The sequence below is a fragment of the Dermacentor variabilis genome, unplaced genomic scaffold (genome assembly GCF_050947875.1).
Source record: "Dermacentor variabilis isolate Ectoservices unplaced genomic scaffold, ASM5094787v1 scaffold_12, whole genome shotgun sequence".
NCBI classification, from domain to species: domain Eukaryota; kingdom Metazoa; phylum Arthropoda; class Arachnida; order Ixodida; family Ixodidae; genus Dermacentor; species Dermacentor variabilis.
The window spans coordinates 46,528,229-46,550,953 of record NW_027460280.1 but is presented as its reverse complement, the minus strand read 5'-3'; the positions used below and the strand labels follow the sequence as shown (position 1 = coordinate 46,550,953).

The 22,725-nt window shown below is 46.5% G+C and overlaps 1 protein-coding gene across 3 annotated transcripts in view; it reads left to right on the top strand.

The window, feature by feature from the left end:
- The window catches only part of cpx (synaptic transmission protein complexin), a 296,980-nt gene that overhangs the window by 120,394 nt on the left and 153,861 nt on the right, over positions 1–22,725 (top strand). For all 3 annotated transcript variants that reach the window (XM_075676412.1, XM_075676413.1, XM_075676411.1), the window contains one exon: positions 10,976–11,192. In XM_075676412.1, coding sequence (XP_075532527.1) covers positions 11,138–11,192 — 55 coding nt within the window. In that variant the 5' untranslated portion in view covers positions 10,976–11,137. The remainder of the gene's footprint in view (positions 1–10,975; positions 11,193–22,725) is intronic.

The following is a 22,725-nucleotide window of genomic DNA, read 5'->3' as shown; positions in this document are numbered from 1 at the left end:
CGCGGGGCGTCCGAGTTAGTGTCGGTCTCAAAAGCATTTCTTTCGAAAGACGCGAGGCGTGCGGCTGTTTTTGAGTTCGGATATACCGGAAGCGAAATGAACTCCGTTGCTTAGCACAGAAAGCGCAGCTTGTTTTCGCCTGGCCGGTCTTAAAGCTTCGGTCTCCTGTGTCTGTAGCTGCGCACACAGCGGCGATCCCGATACCACCGGAAAGCACTTCACCTATGAAGAACAAAACAGAGAAATGATGGTATTAAGGCTTACACAAAGCTGGCGAAAAAGTACAGAACGAGAATTTCGGTGGCCCAGTTCTTGTATCGGCTGTTTCAAACGGGGCAAGGTCGGGGCGAGTTCGTGGAACGACGTCTCTACTTCGGCGCTTGTGCGTGCGTGCGCCCGTTAATGCGTCTGTATATATTGTGTACTTGTCTGTCTTCGCCACTCGAGGCTCTGGACGTGCCATCCGGGCGTGTCTTGGCGGGTGGTGAGACCCTTGAAAGCACATCTCCCAACCCCGTGCCCGATAAAACATTGCAGCACAACGTCGTCTAGTTTACTCCGTTTGCGCAAACACACACATACACTCACACACGCACATGCGACACGTTTCTCGCGATAGGTGAGCCTGTCTCTGACGCTGCGTTCGAAACCTCTGACGCAGTTCTCTGAAGAAACAAAAAATCACATAAGGAGAAAACAAAATTGGAAACCAGTAGCGTACAAGAACGCGAAGAAACGGTCGGGAGAAGCTCTTATTTCTGTTCACGGCTCCTTCTCCCCGCCACTGAAAGTGCGTCGTCCGTGACGCGCCATTTCAGCTGAGTGTATAAAGACTGAGAAAACGGTCGGCGGATAAACAAGGCTCGGCGGCGACGCGCTTCACGGGCTCTTTTTCGCGTGGAATAATTTCGTCCATTATTTCCCACGTTTCCCTGTTTTCATTGCGCAGTTCTTTGCTGCGCCGCTATCACCGTGCTCTCCGCACAACCCTTATATTCCGCGCGCACCCTTTCAACCCATTCTGCTGCTGCCGAGGCTCACCGGCGCGCGTTTCACGCTGCAGTTGCACTTTGGCTGCGCCGGGCGCCCATTTGTTCGCGCGCGCCTTTTTTCTTTTTTTTTTTTTCCTGTTTCCGTCTCTCCCCTCGGTGCCTCATTTTTTTCCTTGTTTCACTTTGGCCGCATCGCGAGTCGCGGCGCTCGCTTATAGATAGGCCGCTCACACGGTCAGGAGCTCTTGCCGCGGGGCAAATAATAAATGGCCTTTTTTAAAAAATGAAAAAAGAAAACGCTATATCGCTAATGGAATCGTTTGGCGCGTTCCCGGGCCGCTGAAGTCTTATCAGCTGGGAGCCTGATAAGGCAGCGTTTCTTATCGTCATTCCCGCCCGTGTTCTTGGACGTCCACGACGAGCACGGACATAAAAATTGTCCGCTCGGCGGACAAGCGCTAAACGACGACGCTTCTTCCTTCTCCTCCGGCACTCTTTCCATAGTCGGCCTGTGCTTCCCCGCGCTGTGAATTCGTGCGCTTGCTTTGCGTTTACTGGTCCCGTCTTAACGCGCAATGCAGCTCGCCGAGTGTAACACGAGCGCGACAACGCCGCGGGCGCCACAAGCGCCACCATTGCCGTGTATGCACGGAGTCTCACCTCAGGGCGCCATGAACCATTAACTCCATTCTACGAAAGCAGCGCGCTCGCGATGCGCCACGCCGACGCACCAGCGCGGCACTGATGGTTCCTCGCTGCGGTGGCGCAAGATGGCGCTGCAGCTATGCCGGGTTTCAGGAACAAAAGAAAGTGAACTGCCATAGCGGTCGGATAAGCGAGCCGGCACATACATGGCTCGCTTCTGGTTGGCTGTCGCTTTTCGTAGCCCGTTCCTTTAGTACCGTGGCCATCTCTCAAGATTCCCTCCTTGTCTCTGGCTTGGCGACTCTTTTGTGCGCGTTGATTTATTTTAGAGCATCTTAGGCGTTCGCTTCGCGCTTGCGAGACGGCAAGCACCGCGCGTTTCATGTTTCGCGAGGAGCAGCGCATCATTTTCTTTTTTTCTGAACAAGTTTGTGCTTTTTGGTTCCACGCTCCTTTCCATTTTGTCTTGATTACGCACGTCGAAAACGAAGACTGACTAACGTTAGACTGACGTGCTTTTACATTTTCATGTTGCTAACACCGACCATGTTGTTTCGCCTACGAGAGCTTACCGATAACTGTTCCGCTAAATTAGATGTTCCATTGCGCAACGTTCTGACGGAACACACAGAATAGAAACACACACAACGGAGTGCTACTTCCAACTGTCCATTTATTCCCTTGTCAGGGGAATAAATTTCGGCAGTAGCAGTTGCGTTCCAGCAAGAACACTTGTTGCTTTTCTAGGTTGGTTGGTTGGATCTTGCAGGCATCGTTTCCCCGGTGCCCAGTCTGTGGTGTTAAGTGTCATAAGTGCGGCTTCTTGCTTTTTGAGGTTGGTCCGTCTATAACTTTTAGACCTTCTGTCCTCTTTTGGTGTAACTGCTGCTGCCGAAGGCACTGCCGAAAGTGTTTTAAAAGTGTTTTATTTGTCATCTCGTCGTACGCAGAACTAGCAAAAAGATTTGAGCAGCTGAAGCTTGCTCAGAAAAATCCATGGAACAAATAGTAAACAAATTTGTTGAGGAACGTACAGACAAAATTGGCTCTGCTGATACAGTTGTCGACGAGTTAAAAGCAGAAGTTGAGGCCCTCTCCTCGAATGTACAGCTGCTCACTACTTTAGTGAAAGGCCTTTTGGTAGAAAATACTTGCCTTAAGACCGCCAAAAAGGAACTTAAGTCTGGAAATTAAATATTGATGAAGCGAGTCACAGAACTGGAGCAGTATTCTAGGCACAATAATGTCGAGCTCAGTGGGATTCCTTGCGGCCAGAGCAGGATTATGTAGCAATTGTCAAAGCTCTGGGTGCAAAAATAACCTGCCCCATCCTCGACACTGACACTTAGGTCGTGCACCGCATGCCGACTAAAGCAGGCCCGAACAACAAAAACGTTCTTGCTAAGGTCCACTCTCGTGCTAAGAAGCAAGCATTCGTCAGTAAGGCACGAAAGGCCCGCGTGGGCACCAAGTACCTTGGATTTTTCTGTTTCACAGAATTTCCCCAGTTTAGGCTAACGACCATCTAACTCACGAAAACAAGAAGCTGTTTACTGAAGCTCTGCTACTCAAAAAAGGAAAATGCCGGGTAGCATCTGTGTACAGGCAACTACTGCCAGATCAAAGACAGAAAAACAAACGAGAGCCGTGTCTACCGTATAACTTCGGAGGCCGATCTGTCGATCTTATATTGATCGGTCTGGCTTACGTTAGACAGGAACTACTTATAACTACCCTAGCCTACTTTCACCACGAAATGTCACTTTTATTCTCAACATCTAAAAAGCTTTCTCTCCGAAGATTGGATGTCGGCTATCAAGTTCAAAGTGCGCAGTATTAAAAACCACCATGAAGAAATCTGTGCTCTGGTAACGTCACTAGGCCATCCCTTCTCATTCATCTGCATGTCAAAGACATGGCTTTCTCCTGATGAGAAGAACTTGTTGTCTTTTAGCTCATACGCTTCTGAACATTGTTTTCCTTTATCGAGCAACCACGTTGGAGCCGCAATATTAATCTCATCTGTAGTGTCCTACAAAGGGACAACCGATATTAAGCTTTCTTGTGAAAACTGTGAATCAGTATTGATATGTATACAGTCACCAATGCTACCAAGCGCAAAGAAAATTATTATTGGCTACCTCTATCGTTCACAGTCATCATCAGAATCAGATTTTTGTAATGAATTAGATGCGCTACTTAGCACATTGGGCGCGGAACAGAAGGGCGTTGCCATCATGGGGGATATCAACGTCAACCTTTTAGGCGATAGCACCTCAGACTATACTCGTTGCACTAACTGTTCTTTCGGGTATGGTTATGAACCCCTCATAACCATTCCAACAAGATGTGTTCCTGATAATTCACACACCTTCAATGGCCACATATTATCTAACATAGTCTCACATGATGACTTCGGCGTCCTTCAAGTTCCCATAACTGACCACTACCCTATTATTTTTTTCGGTTTCCCCTGTAGCTCCATTCCACAAAACACAACTTTTCACAAGGAAGTAACTGATAGAAAGAAAAAAATTTGACTCTATCAGCAAAATAGATTGGTCGTTTGTTACTTCACTAACGGATGCTAACATGGCTTAAACCAAATTATTGTCTGTCATAACATAGTCTACAAGCGTCATCTACCATTGTAAAATGTAAAAAAGTATACCCCTCCCAGCACAATCCTGGGCTGACTAATGCCCTTTTAAGCTCCATGCGGAAAAAAGAAAACTTATATAAAAAAGTAAAAAACGCCCCTTCAGTGCTAAACTTAGGTCTAGATACTCTACATATTCAAATATTTTCAATAAAGTTTTGAGAGAAGCCAAAAGGGACAATAAGATCCTTCAAGTCAGTAATAATACAAAGGGGCAATGGAAAATACTAAACTCTTTCTTGAGCAAAAACACACCTGACAATACAATAAATGAGTTGCCAAGAGCCTATTTCGTGTCCGCATGACATTGCCAATGCAGTTAATGAGTTTTTTTATGGATAATTTCTCGAATCAGCGCAACATATTGCTTGGGTCATCTAATCGTTGTGCTCAATCTTTCTTCCTCTTTCCTGCGTGTCCTGAAGAAGTCGCTACCGTCATCACACAGCTTAACCTAACCAGTGCCGGCCTTGACAATATATACCTAGCAAATATAAAACTAGTTGCGCATATCATCGCTTACCCTCTTTCCCGCATTACAAATCTCATGTTCAAGACGGGCGTGTTTCCAGATGACCTTAAACAGGCGAAAATTGACGAAATTTCACACAAAAGGAGACCGCGTGCCCATTTCAAACTATCGCCTCATTTCAACCTTACCTTACTTTAGCAAGGTATTTGAAATATGTATGAAAGAACGTTACACCCATAATCCTTCTTTCCATATTCCGATGGATCCAGACATGGCATAATTAATTTCATTCTGAATTCGAACGCTTGCGTGTACCGATTCAGTATCATTTGTATTCATTTATTTATTTATTTATTTATTTATTTTTATCAGCAATATATTTTTTCACCATTGTAACGATCATTAAAGACGCTGTTCAAGTGTTTTTTTCATTTGAATGTACGCCAAGATTAAATTGACCTTGCGGGCACCTGCGAGAACTGACCGATAAGTGTAGAGACGTCGGCAAGGAGTTCTACACTTAATGGAACAACCCTAAGATCTTACTGGAAACGACAGAAGTGCACTATACTACGAAAATAATTTATTCTTACGACACATCATAGCGCCTCACTGATGGCGGCGAATGCACTGGCTCAAAAGCATGTTTCAGTCTTTATGCGCATGCTGTTAAAGTTTACTACTAGCTCAAGTAAGCACACGAATTTCCGATTGAGTTTCTCTCTTCGGTTGCTCGTGCTGTATAAGCAAGCCATTCGCACGCCACGCCACAGCCATGCCATCAAGACTAGGACTACGTACTAGCCTTGGCGAGTGCATTGCTGGCGGCTCAGGACGACTTCGCTGCACTGACTGGGAAGCGTTTAGCACACTGACTGAGACAGTTTGGCCAAATCTGAGCAAGTTTACGAATTTTCGTCATAAACGATAACCGATGCCCGAAAGACCAGCGCCAAATTCCTTAAGTTGCCAAAGTTGCATTCTGCGGCTGACGCTCACATTGAAGGACTTCGCTAGACGGCGCAAAGCTGCGAGACGTGGTCCCCAGACGCTTTCTGAGGATCAGAGTCCTACAGCGAGGCGTACGTTAAAGCACGTCGTAGCGCCGTCCAGACAAACCAGCCAGATGGAAGCTTAGGTCATTTTTTTTCCGATAGCTTCACATAGGCAGCCGACTTACGAGAACGTGGAGCTTTTTGCGCAGCTTAAAAGCTCCGCCAAGTCAGCTACATCGTTTTAGCTCTGTTTCTTCTCGTTGAAGCAATGTCAAACTGAATGTGGTGGGGACTGCTGCAAGATAACTACGCCACCGACGACAGCGACAGCGCTAATGCCAGTTCGGAACCAACATACTTCGCCCAATACGCCGCTGAAGAGCTCTTTACTATGGACTTAGTAAAAGGCGCATCAGGGGGGTCTTGACATATCCAACAAACACGGAGAGACTACACTGCACAAAGTTTCGCGTGGAGTAACTCAAGACGGAGTTTTGAGCCTCACACTGTTCAACATTTGCCTTAGTGGGTTTGAGGAATACGCGCCGCGCTCTGTACACATTTCGCTTTATGCAGGTATCATGTGCACGTGTTGTTCGGTCCGCAGCACGCGTGTACTATGACCTGAACTTTGTCACCTGCATTGAAAAGTCCCCGCGTAGTCAATTGCTTAAAATGTCACCGGAGAAGTGTGCTGCGATAGCGTTTACGAGGCGAGACATCGTACCCATGTCCTGAAATTTGAAGGAACCCGTATGCGTTATGTCGCCAGTCAAAAATTTGTATGCGTGGATTTTGATAGACCGTTGACATGATCGCGACATAGCATGTGACATCTGAAGGAAATGTTTGCATCTTTTTCTCACATCTTTCTGTGTGCTTTCTAGAAATGTTGGTGGATGTTTTGCTTAGTCAGTTCTACGATAGGGGGTGTTTCACGTAACTTGAGCCAAACATTAAAAATATACAAATACCACGTAGCCAGGCCGAACCAAGACAATGTTGTTTGCCGTCGCGTGGAGATATTCAGATTATTTTTTTGCATTCCACCTAATGACGTAATTAGTATAATTATTAGTAATTATTAGTATTAGTATTAATTATTAATGAGAAAATTGTACAGTAACATGAAAAACTCCTGATATAGCTTTCTGTTGCTCAATACGTGATTGTGCCAGAGTTCAAGAGACAGAAGGGGAGAAAGATAAAAGCCTTGGAAATGCAGGGAGGTTAACCAGAGGATATAACCTGTTGACTACACTTCACTGGGGAAGGGGGAAAGAGGTGCGAAAGATGGTAGAACAAGAAATAAAAACAGGGTGAAAGTGTAGTACAAGAACCTTTGTTCTAGCATTCACGCAATTTACGCTACAGCTCATCTTGTTCCGCAGCAAAAAATGTCGTCACATCCACACCGACTACTCTGAAAACGCCTGCTTCATCTGCTATAGCTGTGCTTCCATGTAAACATGTGCTATTATTTACGTAACGCTGACGCACATGGTCTGTATTACTGTCATGGTTCTGGACACACTGCGTGCAGCTGTCGTGCACTTACATCTTAAAACCGCCATCGAACTCCAGAAACATCCTTACAAATTCACGTGCAACTTTGTTATCCTTGAAGTCGCAACGCGCTTATGACCATTTTGTCAATGACACCTAGTATTAGCACGTCCGAGGCATGCACAACGTCCTACTGCAGTGACTGCCCTCTAACTCTGGCATAGCGGGCAATGTAGACACAAAGTACGCCACTCATTCAGCAAACAAGCACACAGCAACTCCTCAGAAAAACCTGTCTCTATAGGAGTGACGGATCAGCTCTTGCGTCTTCTTTTGTGTGGCATTCACTGCGTGTTAGCTGTAGCGACACAGAGATAGAGAGAGAAGAGTGGAAAGGCAGTTAAGTTGGGTAAACCAGATGCACGCCCGGTTTGCTGCCCTTCACGGGGGGAAGGGCATACAGAGATGAAAAGAAAGAGAACATTTGAAGGTGCGCACGGAGTCAATACACGGCCACCAAGACCTGTCGAATTGCGGTATTGCAATAATGATTTCGTGGCTTTCTGTGCCATCGACGTGCACGGTGATGATCCAACGATCTTCATTTTCGAAAATGGTCGAGATTTGATTCGGTTTAATGCTGTTTGGAGAGGTTCAAGCTCGACGCCGTACCGGGGACAGACACAAACGACATACGTTAAAGTGGGGCAAAGATAAAGGAAAAAATAGAAAAATTAAGTAAATAAATAAATAAAGATAATAATTATAATAATAAGACACAAACGACAGTGCGGACTTAAGACCCAATGTGCGACTTCGACATGCCATGTGGCCTTACTGACCCCAATTCTTGTCTAACATTTAATGAGGATCGCCATATAATACCCTGCGTGCAATTGAAGGGTGATGACGCGGCCCAAGCTCAAGGCATTCTGGAATGAGGACGCCTCTCCAAAACTTCACTTATGTAATAAATATGTTTGTTCTCTCTCCCTGTCTCCATGGGCGATGCCATCAGTGCAGAGAAAAGTGTGTAGAGACGTTTTACGGGGCCACTGAGTTTTTGCCACTTCTGTACAAGTCGCTTTGACAGTGCCTGTTATACCGTTATTCCGAACTCCAATCAGAATATACGGGAAAATTTATCAAGACAATTTATCTGTCAAGGTTTACACGGAAATTGCACCCTTCCTGGTATAATGAGGAAGCGCTGCACTCAGCTGACCATATAATCTTTCTGTGCGAAGCAGTAGGCGCCCATAGCCCACGCAAAATCCCTATATAGTGTGCCAGTACAGATGAATTCGAAGGGCCAAGCAATTCCAACTTTTCACGGATGGCTCCGTGAATGCTGACTCTTTCACATGACAAATCGTCTTAGTGATTCCAAGTCTAAATGTTGTGTGGACATGTCGGTTCAGGTTTTTAGTGTATACTGCCTTTAACTACCTCTGCGGTGTTTAAATTTCCGACCTTTGTAAACTACAAACTTTCATAGCGTTCACTGACTTGAGGAGTGTCCCAGAGAGTATGCGACGTCAACGTGGTCTCTATATTAAGGAGTTTTGGTGAGGATTCATTGGATCCTCCAAAACAGCAACGAGAACGAGGAGTCAAAGAGTAGTTCCAATGAATCTCGCCATACCTGGGCATCTCAAGGAATGCAGCTTCTGAACGCTAGGCACGAGAGACATGGGCACAGGGAATTGCACTCAGGCGCCACAGTGCAGACCTACTAAAAATTATTGGTCTACTGGCACTTCTCATTATGGCAACCATGTTTTGGGCAACTCTTCGAAGCCAAAACACTTCCCCGCGCATAAGCTTTCCTCCTGTACTTGCTGCGGACGGCGTCATCTCACAGGCAAGACGTCGCTGCACAAGACAAGCCTTGCTTTGTATCCAAAGTCCTCTAATTTTAGTGAATTGGCTAACATCACGCTGCTTACAACCGTGAACACGACACTTTGACCTCAACTATGCAGCCTGGACTTTTCTGCGTGCTATGTTTCAGCGCTTATCTATCCAGAGAGGCCCGAAGTTCCTTCGGCGGAAAGTTAGACATTACTGAATGCCATTGCATGTATGGTTAAACTGACGATTTGTGTGAGTGGTGATTTACCCCAAGTACGCCGTGCTCCATGTTGTGCAAATGCCGGCAGTTTTCACTGGCTTGGTCCACCTGTCACAAAAAAGAAAAATAAAGAAAACACTCTTGCACACAAACATGTGCGTGCGCAATCTAAGGTCGGCGTTTTCTTACTTCTGCGGCTGGTTTCCGGCGCGAACTGCGCACGTTACTTGTAGGTGTATCCAAACATTGCGTCTGTAACTGGACGATTGCTTCGGTTTTTGCCAAATAAAAGCCAAAAACCTGTTCTTTATTTGCGCTTGCTGTTCGCTCTTTGCGCGAGGCAAAAACAGGTTGCGCTAGTGCACGGGCGCTCACGTGGCCACCCCCAGTCGTTGCCGGTAGACAATTCGAGGAAACGGAATGGGCACACGTGTGTATCTGCTTCGCCCTTTCTTTCCCGCGCAAGGAGGTATCGATTTTCGCTTTGGGCCATTGCTGTTCCGGCATCGTCCCTGTGCCCGTGGATGCAAATAGCCTCGAGGTTCACCAGAGCTCCGTCGTGGAAGAGGCGTAAGGTGGAATGCCTTGCGAAGAAGCACGCCACTCGACGGCAGTCTCTTCGTGTGGGGGAGCTTGCAGAGCGTTGCAGGTAACGCAGAAAGGTCGGGGGATGCAGCATCCACATATGTTGATGCGTTGGGGTTTATTGAGGCGATTTGCTGCTGATTGCTGCTCAGCAAGTTCGAGTGTCTGTGTAAGAAGGCGTTGCGGTGAGATAGAGAGCAAGAAACAACAGGGTATCGGTAGTTTGACGCAAACATTAGCGAGCGAGCGGCTGGCGTGTTTACACACAACGCCATCTTGGTCCCTTGTAGCGTCTTGCGTCACTGATTAACTTTTACTTTGAATCTAAAGTCCTAAAAGAGCGCTTGATTTATTCAGCGGGTTAAAGTAAAATGAGCGAGATTAACGACAACCATCTGACCTTGTTCAGCGCGCAGGCTAAAAGCACATCGCGGGTGTTCTTCCACGTTGCCGCCTTCAAAATACTGCAGCTATGGCAGTAACTTGGTAGATCTATCAGATTTATAAACACGAGCAATATGTTTCCCGAACCGCCACACAGTATGAGTGTGGGGGTTACTGTCAGGTATACCCTCTGTGTCGTATCTCGGTGCTCTTCTTTTCTTTTCGTTTAATTCTTTATCGGTATTCCCTATGCAAGTGTAGAAATCAAGAAACGCAATGCATCGTTGAATAAGCGCACCCAATGACGCACTTAGGTGTACAAGTTAATAAACATAGTCACATTAGTATTTCAAGCATGTGATTTCATTAGATTCCCTTATATGTGACGCATGCACAGAGTGTAATATCTTAATAAACAAGCAGTTTGGCCGATTCATCCACAAAGTAGTGCGGTACAGTATACTGAGAACAGTCGTGAACGCACCTGTTGAAATAGACAAGGTTGCCGGTGTTTGTCGGACGCATTGTCTTCGCATATTGGATAGTGCCAGCTTTCTTGATTTGCTACAACAGTGCTAATAACCGTGCAACTTTCGTTTGTCGTTCGGAAGTGGCACTTTGTAGTGCTAAAAGCATGTTCCCGTTTTTTGTGTGTCTTTGCAGTCTGGCCTGCCAACTGCCCGTTGTGCCCGCCTTCCTGCCTTCTATCCTTTCTCGGCCCCTGGAAAGACCCCGCGTCTACCCAGGAACTCCCGCTGTACGTTGTAAACCCCCTGGTTAACCCTAGGCTCCCGGCCGACGTGACCCGAGACAGGCGCCGCAAAGATGGCAGCGTTCGTAGCAAAGCAGATGATGGGCAGCAAGCTCAATGCCGTCAAAGGTCAGTGCCTTTTTTTTTCTCTTCTTTTTGCACCCCAAGGCTGATGTGATGTAAAAATTTTATTCCGAATCTATGCCTTCTGGGGCTTGGTCCGAGCAACGTCCTGCCCACATTGTCAACATGATAGGATGATCCGAAGCGGAAAATAATTAGAATGGAATCGGGTCAGGAGGACAGAATCGTTACATTGTATCGGCTCAATACTCATTCACTGTCCGTAATTTGAAATCGACAGTCCGACGACATCTCGTCTGGTAGGGAGGAGGCATATTGCACGAATGAAATAGTAAAAATGCCGACCAAGAAGGATAGGTTAGCTTGTGAAGTGTTTCGGCTTCCGTACAGAAGCTGAAACGTGTTACAAGTTTTTAACGTGTCCTTTCCGGCCGGCGTAATCACTATTTCATTCGCTCAACTCTCCGTAATTTGTACCAAAAAATTATTTGCCCTGACGAATTGCAGGTCTGCGAGTAGTACATTAGCGAAGAGTTCACTCCGAGGATCATTAAAACAGATTAGAAAAAGAACGTATCACTTCCATAAAAAATTCAGCCGAGTTACGTTCTTTTTAATAATTGAAATATGTTTTATCATTAATGTTGCTTCCATTTATTTTATTTTCGTTTTCGAGCTCTCGAGTCCGCGCTCTGTTTTCGTTATGTGAAAAGCTGAATTTAGTATCTCTGCTCTGATACTTCAAATAACCGCTTCAATTAAGTTTATTTTTCCTTTCTATACCGTTGAATATTCAAATTATTCATGCAAGGCGTTTTACGGTTCACGTGACTGCTTAAACACATAGCAAACTACAGTTGTTCCTAAATAAACAAAGAAGGGGAGAGGAGATAGCGCGGCAAACTTTTTACAGAGATAGCTTTCTCAGGCTTTCTAGGCTTATGTCACAATCTGGCCACGTAGGCATTAGAGCTGCAGAACTAAGGCCTTGCGGCCTCATCAAGGGCTCGTACTTCTCTCTTGTGAACCACGTGGAATTTCTTTTGTAGGTTGTTAATTTTGATTTCGTTTGTGTGAGTTAAATAAAGTGTTCAACAATACGCCTCGGATTTCCTTCAAAGACCCAGCAAATATCTGGTAACTAGTGCTTTGAATTCGAAGTGCGCGTGCTTTAACGACCATGTAATTTTCAGTTCTTTATTCTAAAAATCTGCGCGCGCGCTCTTGATGCATACTTTCAAGCTTGTGATTTGTAGTAGTCACCCTGCGTTTGCTGAGGTCAACATTAGGAGGAGCCGGTGGGGGCATGAATAACTTGGTGTGAGCGTTTCCCGAAGCGAAGGCTTAATCTTTGATCCAACGAAGAAGGCACGTCTGTCGACAGAAAGAATGGTTTTATTGAATTTCTACCTTCGTGACACTGCAAGTGGGTTTGTCCTCTAATACATATCTGCACACGCCTAAAGAATCGTCGCCCACCATTGCCGATGCGGAATAATCGGCTGGCGCCAACAGCTACGTACCTTCGCGAGCATTTTAAGTACGACGATCGTGCATCCATGCGCAGACATCGAATCACATGGAAGCGACCATATTCCGACGTACCTGAAGATCAAGGGACTATCTAAATGCTCCTCCACGACCCTCCGGCGAATTGACTGGTCGGCGTTTCGGTCGCACATAGAGGTAGTATGTCAGCAAGAAAACCATTCAAGTCTGGAACACGATATTCAAAAAGCCATGCAAGAGGCTACGCGTGGTTTTCAGCCTTTCCCGGAATATGAAGAATTTGAAGCCGAACTGCAGCGACTACGAGCAATTCGCCGGCGGAATGAAGAAGATATAGGAGAACTAAATCCATCCAGGATCTCAGAGAGGGAAGGCGGATGCAAAAGAAGATTCAACCCGCAATGATGCACTACAATCTCAAAGATGGAAACGTTTCTGTGAGTCGTTGGATCCACGTCAGTGATTATCACAGGTATGGAGAACCGTGCGTGGACTTCGCGTATCACCGCAACAGCGTGTTCCTTTCAAATCCCTCTCTTTGCACCAAGGTCGCAGCGAAATTGACATTGCTGAAGAATTTTGCTCAAGACTTTCCATCTTGCAGTTCCAACGCGCAATTACAGCATGTGTCACTCCTGTGCCATGGGATTCCCGCATGGATGTAATGTTTTCGGTGGAGGAGCTTGAAGCGGCACTGGCGACTTGCAGGCGATCTTGGTCACCTGGGCCGGACGGCGTTACCTATGCGGTGCTCGCCAATCCTGGGCAGAAAGCACGACTCATGCTGCTAAACCATTACAACGAGTCTTGGCGCAACGGTTTGGTTTCACGTGAATTGAAATGCAGCCGCTTGGTTCCTATTCTCAAACCTGGTAAATTACCGTTAGATTTGTCATCGTACCACCCTATCGCTCTTGCCAGTTGCATAGGAAAAATAATGGAAAGAATGATTTTGACGCGCCTGGAATGGTACCTGGAAAATCACAACGTGTACCCAGATGCTATGACTGGCTTCCGGCGTGGGCGCTCATCCATAGGTAATGTAATCGATTTGGTCACGTTTGTTCAACATCAAAAACGTCTGAAACGACTCACTGCGGCATTATTCCTTGACATAAAAGGCGCCTATGATAATATAGCACATTATGCCATTACAGAGGCTCTGAATGAAGCCGGAATCGGTGGCCGCACTTTTCAGTGGCTGTGCAGTTATTTGACCGACAGGCATTTCTTCGTGATGACCGAGGATGGCGCCACGACTCAACACCAAACGTTCCGTGAAGTACCGCAAGGTGGAGTGTTGAGCCCGATGCTATTCAACCTTGTGCTCGTTGGCCTAGTCAGATGCTTGCCCAACACATTTCGAGTATCAATATCTGCCGACGACATTTGCATTTGGGCGTCTGCTGTAACACGACGGAAGGTACGAGCACGGCTCCAAAAGGCAGCTACATTAACATCACTGTACTTGCGAAAACAGAACTTAGAGCTGTCTTCAGAGAAATGCTGCCTTTTTACATTCGCTCGGAAAACAGTGAAGCGTTACTCTGTAAATGTCAATGGGCAAGCAGTTGCAAATGCACGGAAACACCGCTTCTTAGGGGTAATTATCGACCGCAACCTATCATGGAGCCCGCACGTTTCATACCTAAAGAAGAGGTTAATGACAATAATACATCTCCTCAAATTTCTCGGCGGAAAGTCATGGGGCACATCGGTGCGGTCAATGCTGCAGCTTTATAACGCCTTGTTCCTCGGTTTCGAAAGATACAGCTTTGCTGTGCTTGGTAACACCTGCAAAACAAACCTGCGTGTACTCCAGGGACTACAAGCTCAAGCCCTAAGGACGTGTCTCGGTCTTCCGAGGCGTGCGTCTACAGCGGCAACGATTGTCATAGCTCAAGATCACCCAATATCAACGTACTTGGCAACCGACACTCTCAGGGCGCATATTCGGCACGTTGCCCGACTACCTTCTCACCATCTTGCCGCTCTACTCGCAGAAAGGCCACACGCAACTTTCAGTCGTATAATTGTTCCCAATCGTACCTCATTGCCATCGAACTACGTGCCTGCAGCAAGACCATCCTCACCTTTATGGTGCCTGCACAGACATGAAATACGTCTTACCATCCCAGGAATCATGAAGAAAGCCAACATGCCGTCGTTTGCCCTGAAGCAAGCCGCATTAGAACTTTTACATTAGGTGCACAGTGGCCGCGTACACGTTTACATCGGTGGCTCAGTCACATCTGCAAGTTCAGCTGCCGCTGTGGTAATACCAACAAGATCCGCCAAAATACAGCTAAAAACGTCACATGTATCAGCAACGACAGCTGCTGAACTGGTAGCCCTGTGTGCGGCTCTTCATTTCATTCAGGAGGAACCACCTCATGCATGGTCAGTCTTCTGTGATTCCAAGGCAGCCTACAGAGTGTACTCTCAGCACTGCGTCATGGATCACATGAGCAGCTCGTCGCATAGATCAGAGAAGTCCACCATCGCATAGTTGACGAAGGACACAATATAATATATCAGTGGTTGCCTAGTCACTGTGGAATACATGGCAATGATCGAGCAGACGCAGCTGCCCGATCTGCCCATGGCAGCGTCAACTGCGTTGCCACTCCTCTTTCGAGAGCCGACGCAGCGAAAAGACTTTCCGCACTTGCGCGTGACCTGACATTAGCTCAGTGGACTTCATCTGAGTTCACAAGTGCACGCCTTCATACCCTGGACTCTAATTTACAGCTCCGTATTCCGCCCGAGCTTCCACGACGTGACTGCACCCTTCTATAGTCCGTCTATGGCTTGGAGTAGCATTTTCAAATGCGTACTCTTTCGTTATCGGAACGGCCAGCAGCCCACTTCGTGACTTCTGCGGGTGCAATGAAACAATCGCGCACCTTCTTTGTCAGTGCCCTCGTTTCAACCTGCAAAGAGCAGTCCTCTCAGCCACTCTAACAAACTGGAGAAGCGCCCACAGACAGAAAGCGACAGAAAACAAGATCCTTGGAAACTGGCCTACGCGAACATCAGCGCGATCCGCTATGAAGGCACTGCTGCGGTACTTAAAAGACACGGGACTTTCTGACAAATTGTGACTGCACACTGTGTGACGTAAGATTTTACGGTGACACTGCGTAACACTAGAAACGCCTTTGCGGGCTGCGTGACAGTGCCCACAGAAACAGTTCGGGTGTATGTGCGTGTGTGTGTATAGTTTTTCTTTATTCTATTTTTTTATCCTTCTCTCTCTCACCTATCGCATCCCCTTTCCCCTCCCCCTGTACAGGGTAGCCAGCTGGAGATAATCTCTGGTTAACCTCCCTGTCCTTTCCTTTGCCTTTTCTCTCTCTCTCTCTCCCTCTGGAGGTGGTAGTCATTTTATCAGCTGGTAAGCGTGACAGTGTGTTACTATGCATGGCAGCGCCTATTCGTTGCCCAAATGCGCGCACGGGTGCCCTATGTGTAGCTTTTTACAGCGAAGCTGTTAGCAAGCCTGTGACATTCCCATAGGGCCAGTGGGGCCGGCTTTCGCAGGCGACGCTTTCGCATAGACGGTTTTCGAAGATTGGCGTTGCTGTATTGCCACAGCGAAATCGCAACGCTAGTCACATCAACTTGCTGCAAATAAACAGCTTTATTATGAAAGCATCGATGTTTAGATGAAATAAAGACACGTGAATAGCGTTTCAGAAGATATACTGGCGCGTAACATGCATGAGTGTCTATGAGCAAAAAGGTACTACGTACAGTCTCATCACACATTTCTGGTGAACACAAGGTGTCCGCTGCTGAATGAAGAAATCCAGCCGACCACATAGAGCCGCCGCAGGCTGGTATGTTGCTGACATTGCTCCACTTTTGTAGCTGAAGATGTCAGAACACTTCGTTCACATTATTCAACAAACTGCGGCTCGATTTGAGCATAAACACGTAGCTTTCACAAGGGCGCATTCTGTCGCGACTGTTCGACTTCTGGTCCAGACTGCCTACTCTCTCTCTCTTGCTTTTACACACTCCAGAAGTTGTCACGATATAAAACATTTCAGCGTTCAAGCAAAATTTGCTTCAGAGAGTTTAAGATTTAAAAGAAATGTTTCTGTTTACGTATTGGTTTAAAGCGTTACAAAACAAGTTTATAATGTAAGAGCTTAGCGGGCGCTTCGGTTACCGCTGCCGGCGGTTCGCTGTCGTCGTTCCGATGGTGGCGATACCCCAAGGCTTCGACGGCCACCACGCCGCATGCAATAGGCTTGCTATTATCCTCTAGTTGTTCTGGATTTTTCGTGGCGTGCTCACCCAAAAAACGGCAGCTGGGAAAGGGGCTTGTGTTTGAGTTTCCACGTAACATAATTATGTTTTCTCGTACATTCTAATTACAAATCGATTCTATCATGTCTTCAGGTTGTGTGTAAGTCGTACTTTACGAATTGTGTGACAAATTTTACTTTCAGAAATTAGTTCAACAACGTACTTGCGCCAAGCGGAGGACCCAGTAACAAAAGACAGCTGGAAGGCTTTGTGTTTGAGTTTCCGTGTAACAGAATTACGTTTTCTCGTATATTCGAATATAATTCGATGCTGTCATGTCTGCAGGTTGTGTGTAGGTCGTACTTTACGCATTTTCTGGCTAATTTTACTTTGAGAAATTCAATTACTTCAATAACGCACTTGTTCTAGGCTTAGGGCCGACAAGAATGAGGATGTGTGCTGTACTAGAAGTACCCTGACCTAGACGCCGCGGCCACTCATACAGACGTCAAACGGCAGCTCGAAAAGGGCTTTGTCTTTCAGTTACCGCGAGACAGGTTTATGTTTTCTCGTATATTCGAATAACAATCCGAAGCTATCATGTCTGCAGCTTGTGTGTAAGTCGTACTTCGCGCACTCTCTCAGGCGATTAACTTTCACATATTAGTTTAGTTCAATAAGGCACTTGCGCTTGGTCGATGATCTATAGAATGAGGATGTATACTTCACTTCCACACACGTGCGCGCGCGCGTGACGTATGTCGCTTCCCGTGGCGGTGCTTGTGTAACGTTCTCTAGTGTCAGTTGTGGTGGTGGCACTAGTCAACATTCCGCACCAGCTTCGCTATACATCCACTTTCACAGAGTGTATAGGAGGCGGTTTTTTCCTCTCTCTCTCTAGGCCTATACTGCATATATTTTTTTAAATGTTGAATTCAATGTCCCGAAACTGCACAGCGGGTTAAGAGGGATACCGTAGCGGAGGACTCCAAATGAGTTTTGACCACGTGAGGTTCTTTAACGTCCACCTAAATTTAAGTACACGAGCGTCTTCGCACTTCGCTTCTGTTAAAGTGCGGCGGCCTGGAGTAAAACTCGCCAACTGATGTTCAACAGCAGAACGCCACAACCACTGAGCCACTGTGGCGTTGTGCTGCTGAGCATAGGAGTCGCGGCTGCGATTCCCGGCCCGGATTTCACGAGAGTGAAATACGGAAACGCTCGTCTATTTAGAATTAGGTGCACGTTAAAGAACAGTTAAAGCTTAACGCTATCCTTGAAAATACGAGTCTGCAATCGTTGCATCCTACCGTTGCTAACATACAAGGTGTTTCAGCGAACACTTTCAAAAATTCCTAATGGTTGCCTGTGGCAGACCACACGATTCTAGTTCATGAGGTGTTCTGCTCGAAGCGGCGGACACTACTTGCACAAAGAGATAAATTGCATAACCGACTAACGAACAAAAACTCACTAAATAACGTTTTAACTAATTACCTTATGGCTCAGATTGCAATAAACAAATTCTAGCCGGGGAGTTCGCACGGCGGATTCACTTGGAACGAATTTTCAAGATGACACCAGTTTCGAGATATAAATTCCGGAACATTGCGGAGAAACGCATCGGCGTTCTAGTTAGTTTTGTGCTTGAATGCATAAAAATGTTTTGTTAAGAAAGTAACTTGAACGCCAATAAATGTTCCGCAAAGTTTGGGAATTAATATCCCGAAACTGGTGTCGTCCTGAAAATTCGTTCCAAGTGGATCCGCTTTGCGAACTCCGTGGCTAGAATTTCTAAATTGCAACATGAGCCATAGAGTAATTAGTTAAAAACTTAATTATTGAATTTTTCCATTAGTTGGTTATGCATTTCAATTTTTTGTGCATGTAGTGTCCGCCATTTCGAGTAGACCAGCTCATGAACTAAAACTGTGCTAACTGCCACAGGCAACCTTTAAAAAATTTTGGAAGCGTTCTCTGAAACACGCGGTATACAGGGCAGAAACTTAGAGGTTAACAAAGAAGCTTGAGAAGGCGTTAAAGACCGCGCAACGAGCGAAGGAATGAAAAAAATGTAAGACAGAACGTTCAGATAGAGGAAGACAGCCGTGTGGTTTAGAGAGCGAGCAGGGGTAGCCGTTATTCTATTTGGGATTAATTAAATAATGTGGCTTTGCGTGCCAAAACCATCATATGAATAAAAGACACGCTATAGCGGGGTGATCCAGGTTAATTTTGGTAACCTAGGATTCCTTAACGTGCATCCAATGCACGGTACACAGGCGTTTTTGCATTTCACCCTCATAAAGATGCGGCCTCTTCAGACAGGATGCGATCCCGAGCCCTCGGACTTAGCAGCGCAACGCCAAAGCCACTGTGCCACCACGCCGGGTTCTCTATTTGAGATTTTAAAAATTTTACCGACGATTACGATAGTTCCTAATGCGAATTTCGACCGCAGCTGTTTAGGTGTTTTGAATTCGCGATATGTTCTGGCAAAGAATTTGATTCTGAATGGACAAGGTGCTCTCGGCGGCGGGGCTGAGCCTCTGCTAGGGCAGCTCGTTTAGCAGCGGCGACAGACGGAGCAGTTCCACCGGTTGCGTCGCTCATTGTTCAGAAAAAAGGCATGAACACGGGAACGCTTGGCTCACGCGCAGCACATTCTCTACCGGCGGCGGCGCCACAGTCTAAGTAGCGCATGCGCAGTGGGTCCGATGCCCACGCCAGCACTTTGTTTCCGTGCTGCCGCATGCCTGGTCGTGCCCATCGCTCGTGCCGGCATTCCGCTTTCCTCCTCACCCTTTTCTCCGTACCCTTCCCCGCGTCCCGCCTCCTAGTTGCGCTGCACCCTCCTCTCCGCTTTCCTCCTCGCGTCTTTCATCCCCCCGCTGCGCGTTCGTTTTCATCTTTCGCTGTGCTCATTCGCTTGGCTACGCCGACGCTGACACTCGCCGCAGGAACGGGCGCCTAAGAGCTGCGCTCTAAAAGAAGAAATGCAGTTAGTCCGGCCATGTAATGTGTAGGGCAGATAACCGTCGGCCTAATAGAGCTACAGAATGGGTGTCAAGCGACGGAAAGCACAGTCGAGGGCGGCAAATAATTAGAGATTGTGTGATGAAATAAGGAAGCTTGCAGGCATAACTTAGAATCAGCTGGCGCAAGACGGAGGTTATTGTAGAGCGTCTGGGAGACGCTTTCGACCTGCAGTTGACATAAATAGGCTGCAGCTGCTGCTGCTGGTGATACAATCTCAGGTGGTTAAAATTAATCCAGAGTCCTCCGCTACGGCGTCTCTCATATCCCCAGTGTTGCGTAGGGGTGTAAATACAACTCAATCAATCAATCGCTTCATTGCGCCACCACGGCAGGTAAAGCATACACTGTGTGCATCCCCGTCTCTATATCATTACTGTCAATATGCTCACCGGCACTCCGAACTCCACCATGCGAGATATTTGTTATTCAAATGTTTGTTCGAATAGAGGTATCTTAGACACCTCACATAAATCAGTTAGCAATCTAACACAACTGCTGGCATGCATGAAAAGTCAACCGAAAATTTCCTGAAATATTAAAGGAAGGAAATTTTTCATTAGTCCATTTCCGCCTTGCGAATTTCCACAGAACTTATTTGATATAAAAATATTAAGAGTTTCGACTCAAATTACGTGTTTGCTTTGGAACCACGCTTCAGTGAATATTAAGTTGTGCATCGACAATATCCTGCGAAATAGGCATAGTCCAAAGAAATAAAGAGACAAAAAAATTAAATTTTGGCGTTTTACGTGCCAACACCATGATCTGTATATAAGGCGCACAGTCGTGGTGGACTCCGGAATGATTCGGACTACCAGAGATTCTTTAATGTGCACCTAAATCTAAGTACACGCGTGTTCTCATCGAAATGCGGCCGCCGAGACCGGGTTAGAGGGACAGAAAACAATTTCTCTCACAACAGAAAACTAAATGTCCCGAATTTGCTCTCGAAGTTTGTCTTCGTCAGCGCTTCCAATAGGATTGCTTTTCATTTCGAACAATCTCGATAGCCTGAGGCCTCACGGTCGTTCATCTATCAACAGTAGCGCGTGCTTGCGATTGTGAATAGCATTATAATGACGCCTATTGTTTCCAACCCGACCATAGACTAAAATCCCGACACTTGATGTACAAGAGAATTCGCTAGCACATTACCTTCTCTCTCTCTCTCTATCTATCTATCTATATATATATATATATATATCATCCATGCACTTGTTTTGACAGCGTTTTATTTTGTTCACTGTTTTCTCTTGTCTTCCTGGATTAAGATGACAATATACCGGTCCCTTTAATTGGTCAAACTTCTAATCTTTCAAAGCTTGTAAAGAATGAAAAAGCACGTGCATCAGTCAAAAGCCGGGCTGATTTAGTGCTATTTTGTAATGTTAGTGTTTTTGATGTTACCAAACTATATTTTTCAAGGCTTCAACGACACAAAAGCATCTCTTTGAAGATCACGGCTAGTCAGAAAACAACAAAACGCGCCAATATTATGCTCTTACCAGACCTGCTACGATTAGGTTGGCATTAGGCAATTGTCAGAAAGTCCATATGAGATTGGATCCTTATAAAGCACCCGCTTTTTTTCCACACTTCACAGACGTTCGGCTTAACGGTATTAGGTGTACTGCGAAAAGCGTTCTCCCCTATCCTAATTATTGAAGAGGAAGTCTATCCTCAAAGAACGATATAGAACTGCGAAATAGGACCTAGCAAAATTCGTTAAAAGTGAATCTTTTTGTTACATGGGCATTGCAGTGGCAATAGCGACGGTGCACAATACGCATATGTTCCACTTAGTGAAACCACGCGACATATCCCGCCGCTCTTGCTTGAAGCTGAGGGCACGTTGGCTGTATTACCTGCGCGCTTTTATAGAAAGTGAAAGAGCTGGCTTTGTAACGTGCTTAGCACAGATATATTGCACATTAATTATACTTCGCGATGTTTCTTCTTCTTTTCGACGTCGATGCACACGTCCGTGTTTTTCAAAGTAGTCAGTGCCATAATTCGAGGAGAGCGAGAAAAAGCACGTCATTTCAGTCACATGTGTTTTGCTCCTGCAACCGCGTCATTGGCGGGGGTCACAATTCACCGACAGTGACCTCCCTAGTCTTCGAGTGCGCCACGCAGTTAATAAAGTGCGGCTCTACGGCTTATTCAGTCCAATCGCCTGGACGACATCTTGAATCAAGAAATGAGACCGTGTTTGACCGCAATGAAAACTGCGGTGTCGGTACTCGCGAGAATTAACGAGTGGATCGATCTTTCGTCGCCTCTACTTTTCGTGTCCCGTCGTAAAGGCAAGAAGAGTCCCAGTGTTCGAAGCGAGCGCCCTTCTCTTGGCAGCGCGCTTGGCAAGTCGGCCCGGCACAGCTTTCGTCACCGCAATGCGACGCCCGCCGAAGCACGTTTTGCTTCTTCCTGTTCCGCAGCCACGGTTGCCGCGTTTCGATCGCGCCGCGAAATGCAAACACGCACGAAGCGTGCCGAGATTTCTTTTTCTGCGCGTTAAAGAACCACAGCTGCGGTCTCAGTCGATGCCCGAACCTCCGCTGCAGCGTTGCTTTGGGACGCTGTGAATCTCCATAATTGTTGGCCTTATCTTCGCGCGGTTCTTTCTTTCTTTTTTACCCTTGGCTTTTATCGCGTCCGTTCACGCTCGCCCTTGTTTTTCCTCGCGTCTTCCTGTGTTCCGTTGCGCCTTTTCGTGCGGCATATCGTAACCCGGCATCCAAGCAGCCGTGTGTACATGCGATACATTGCTCCT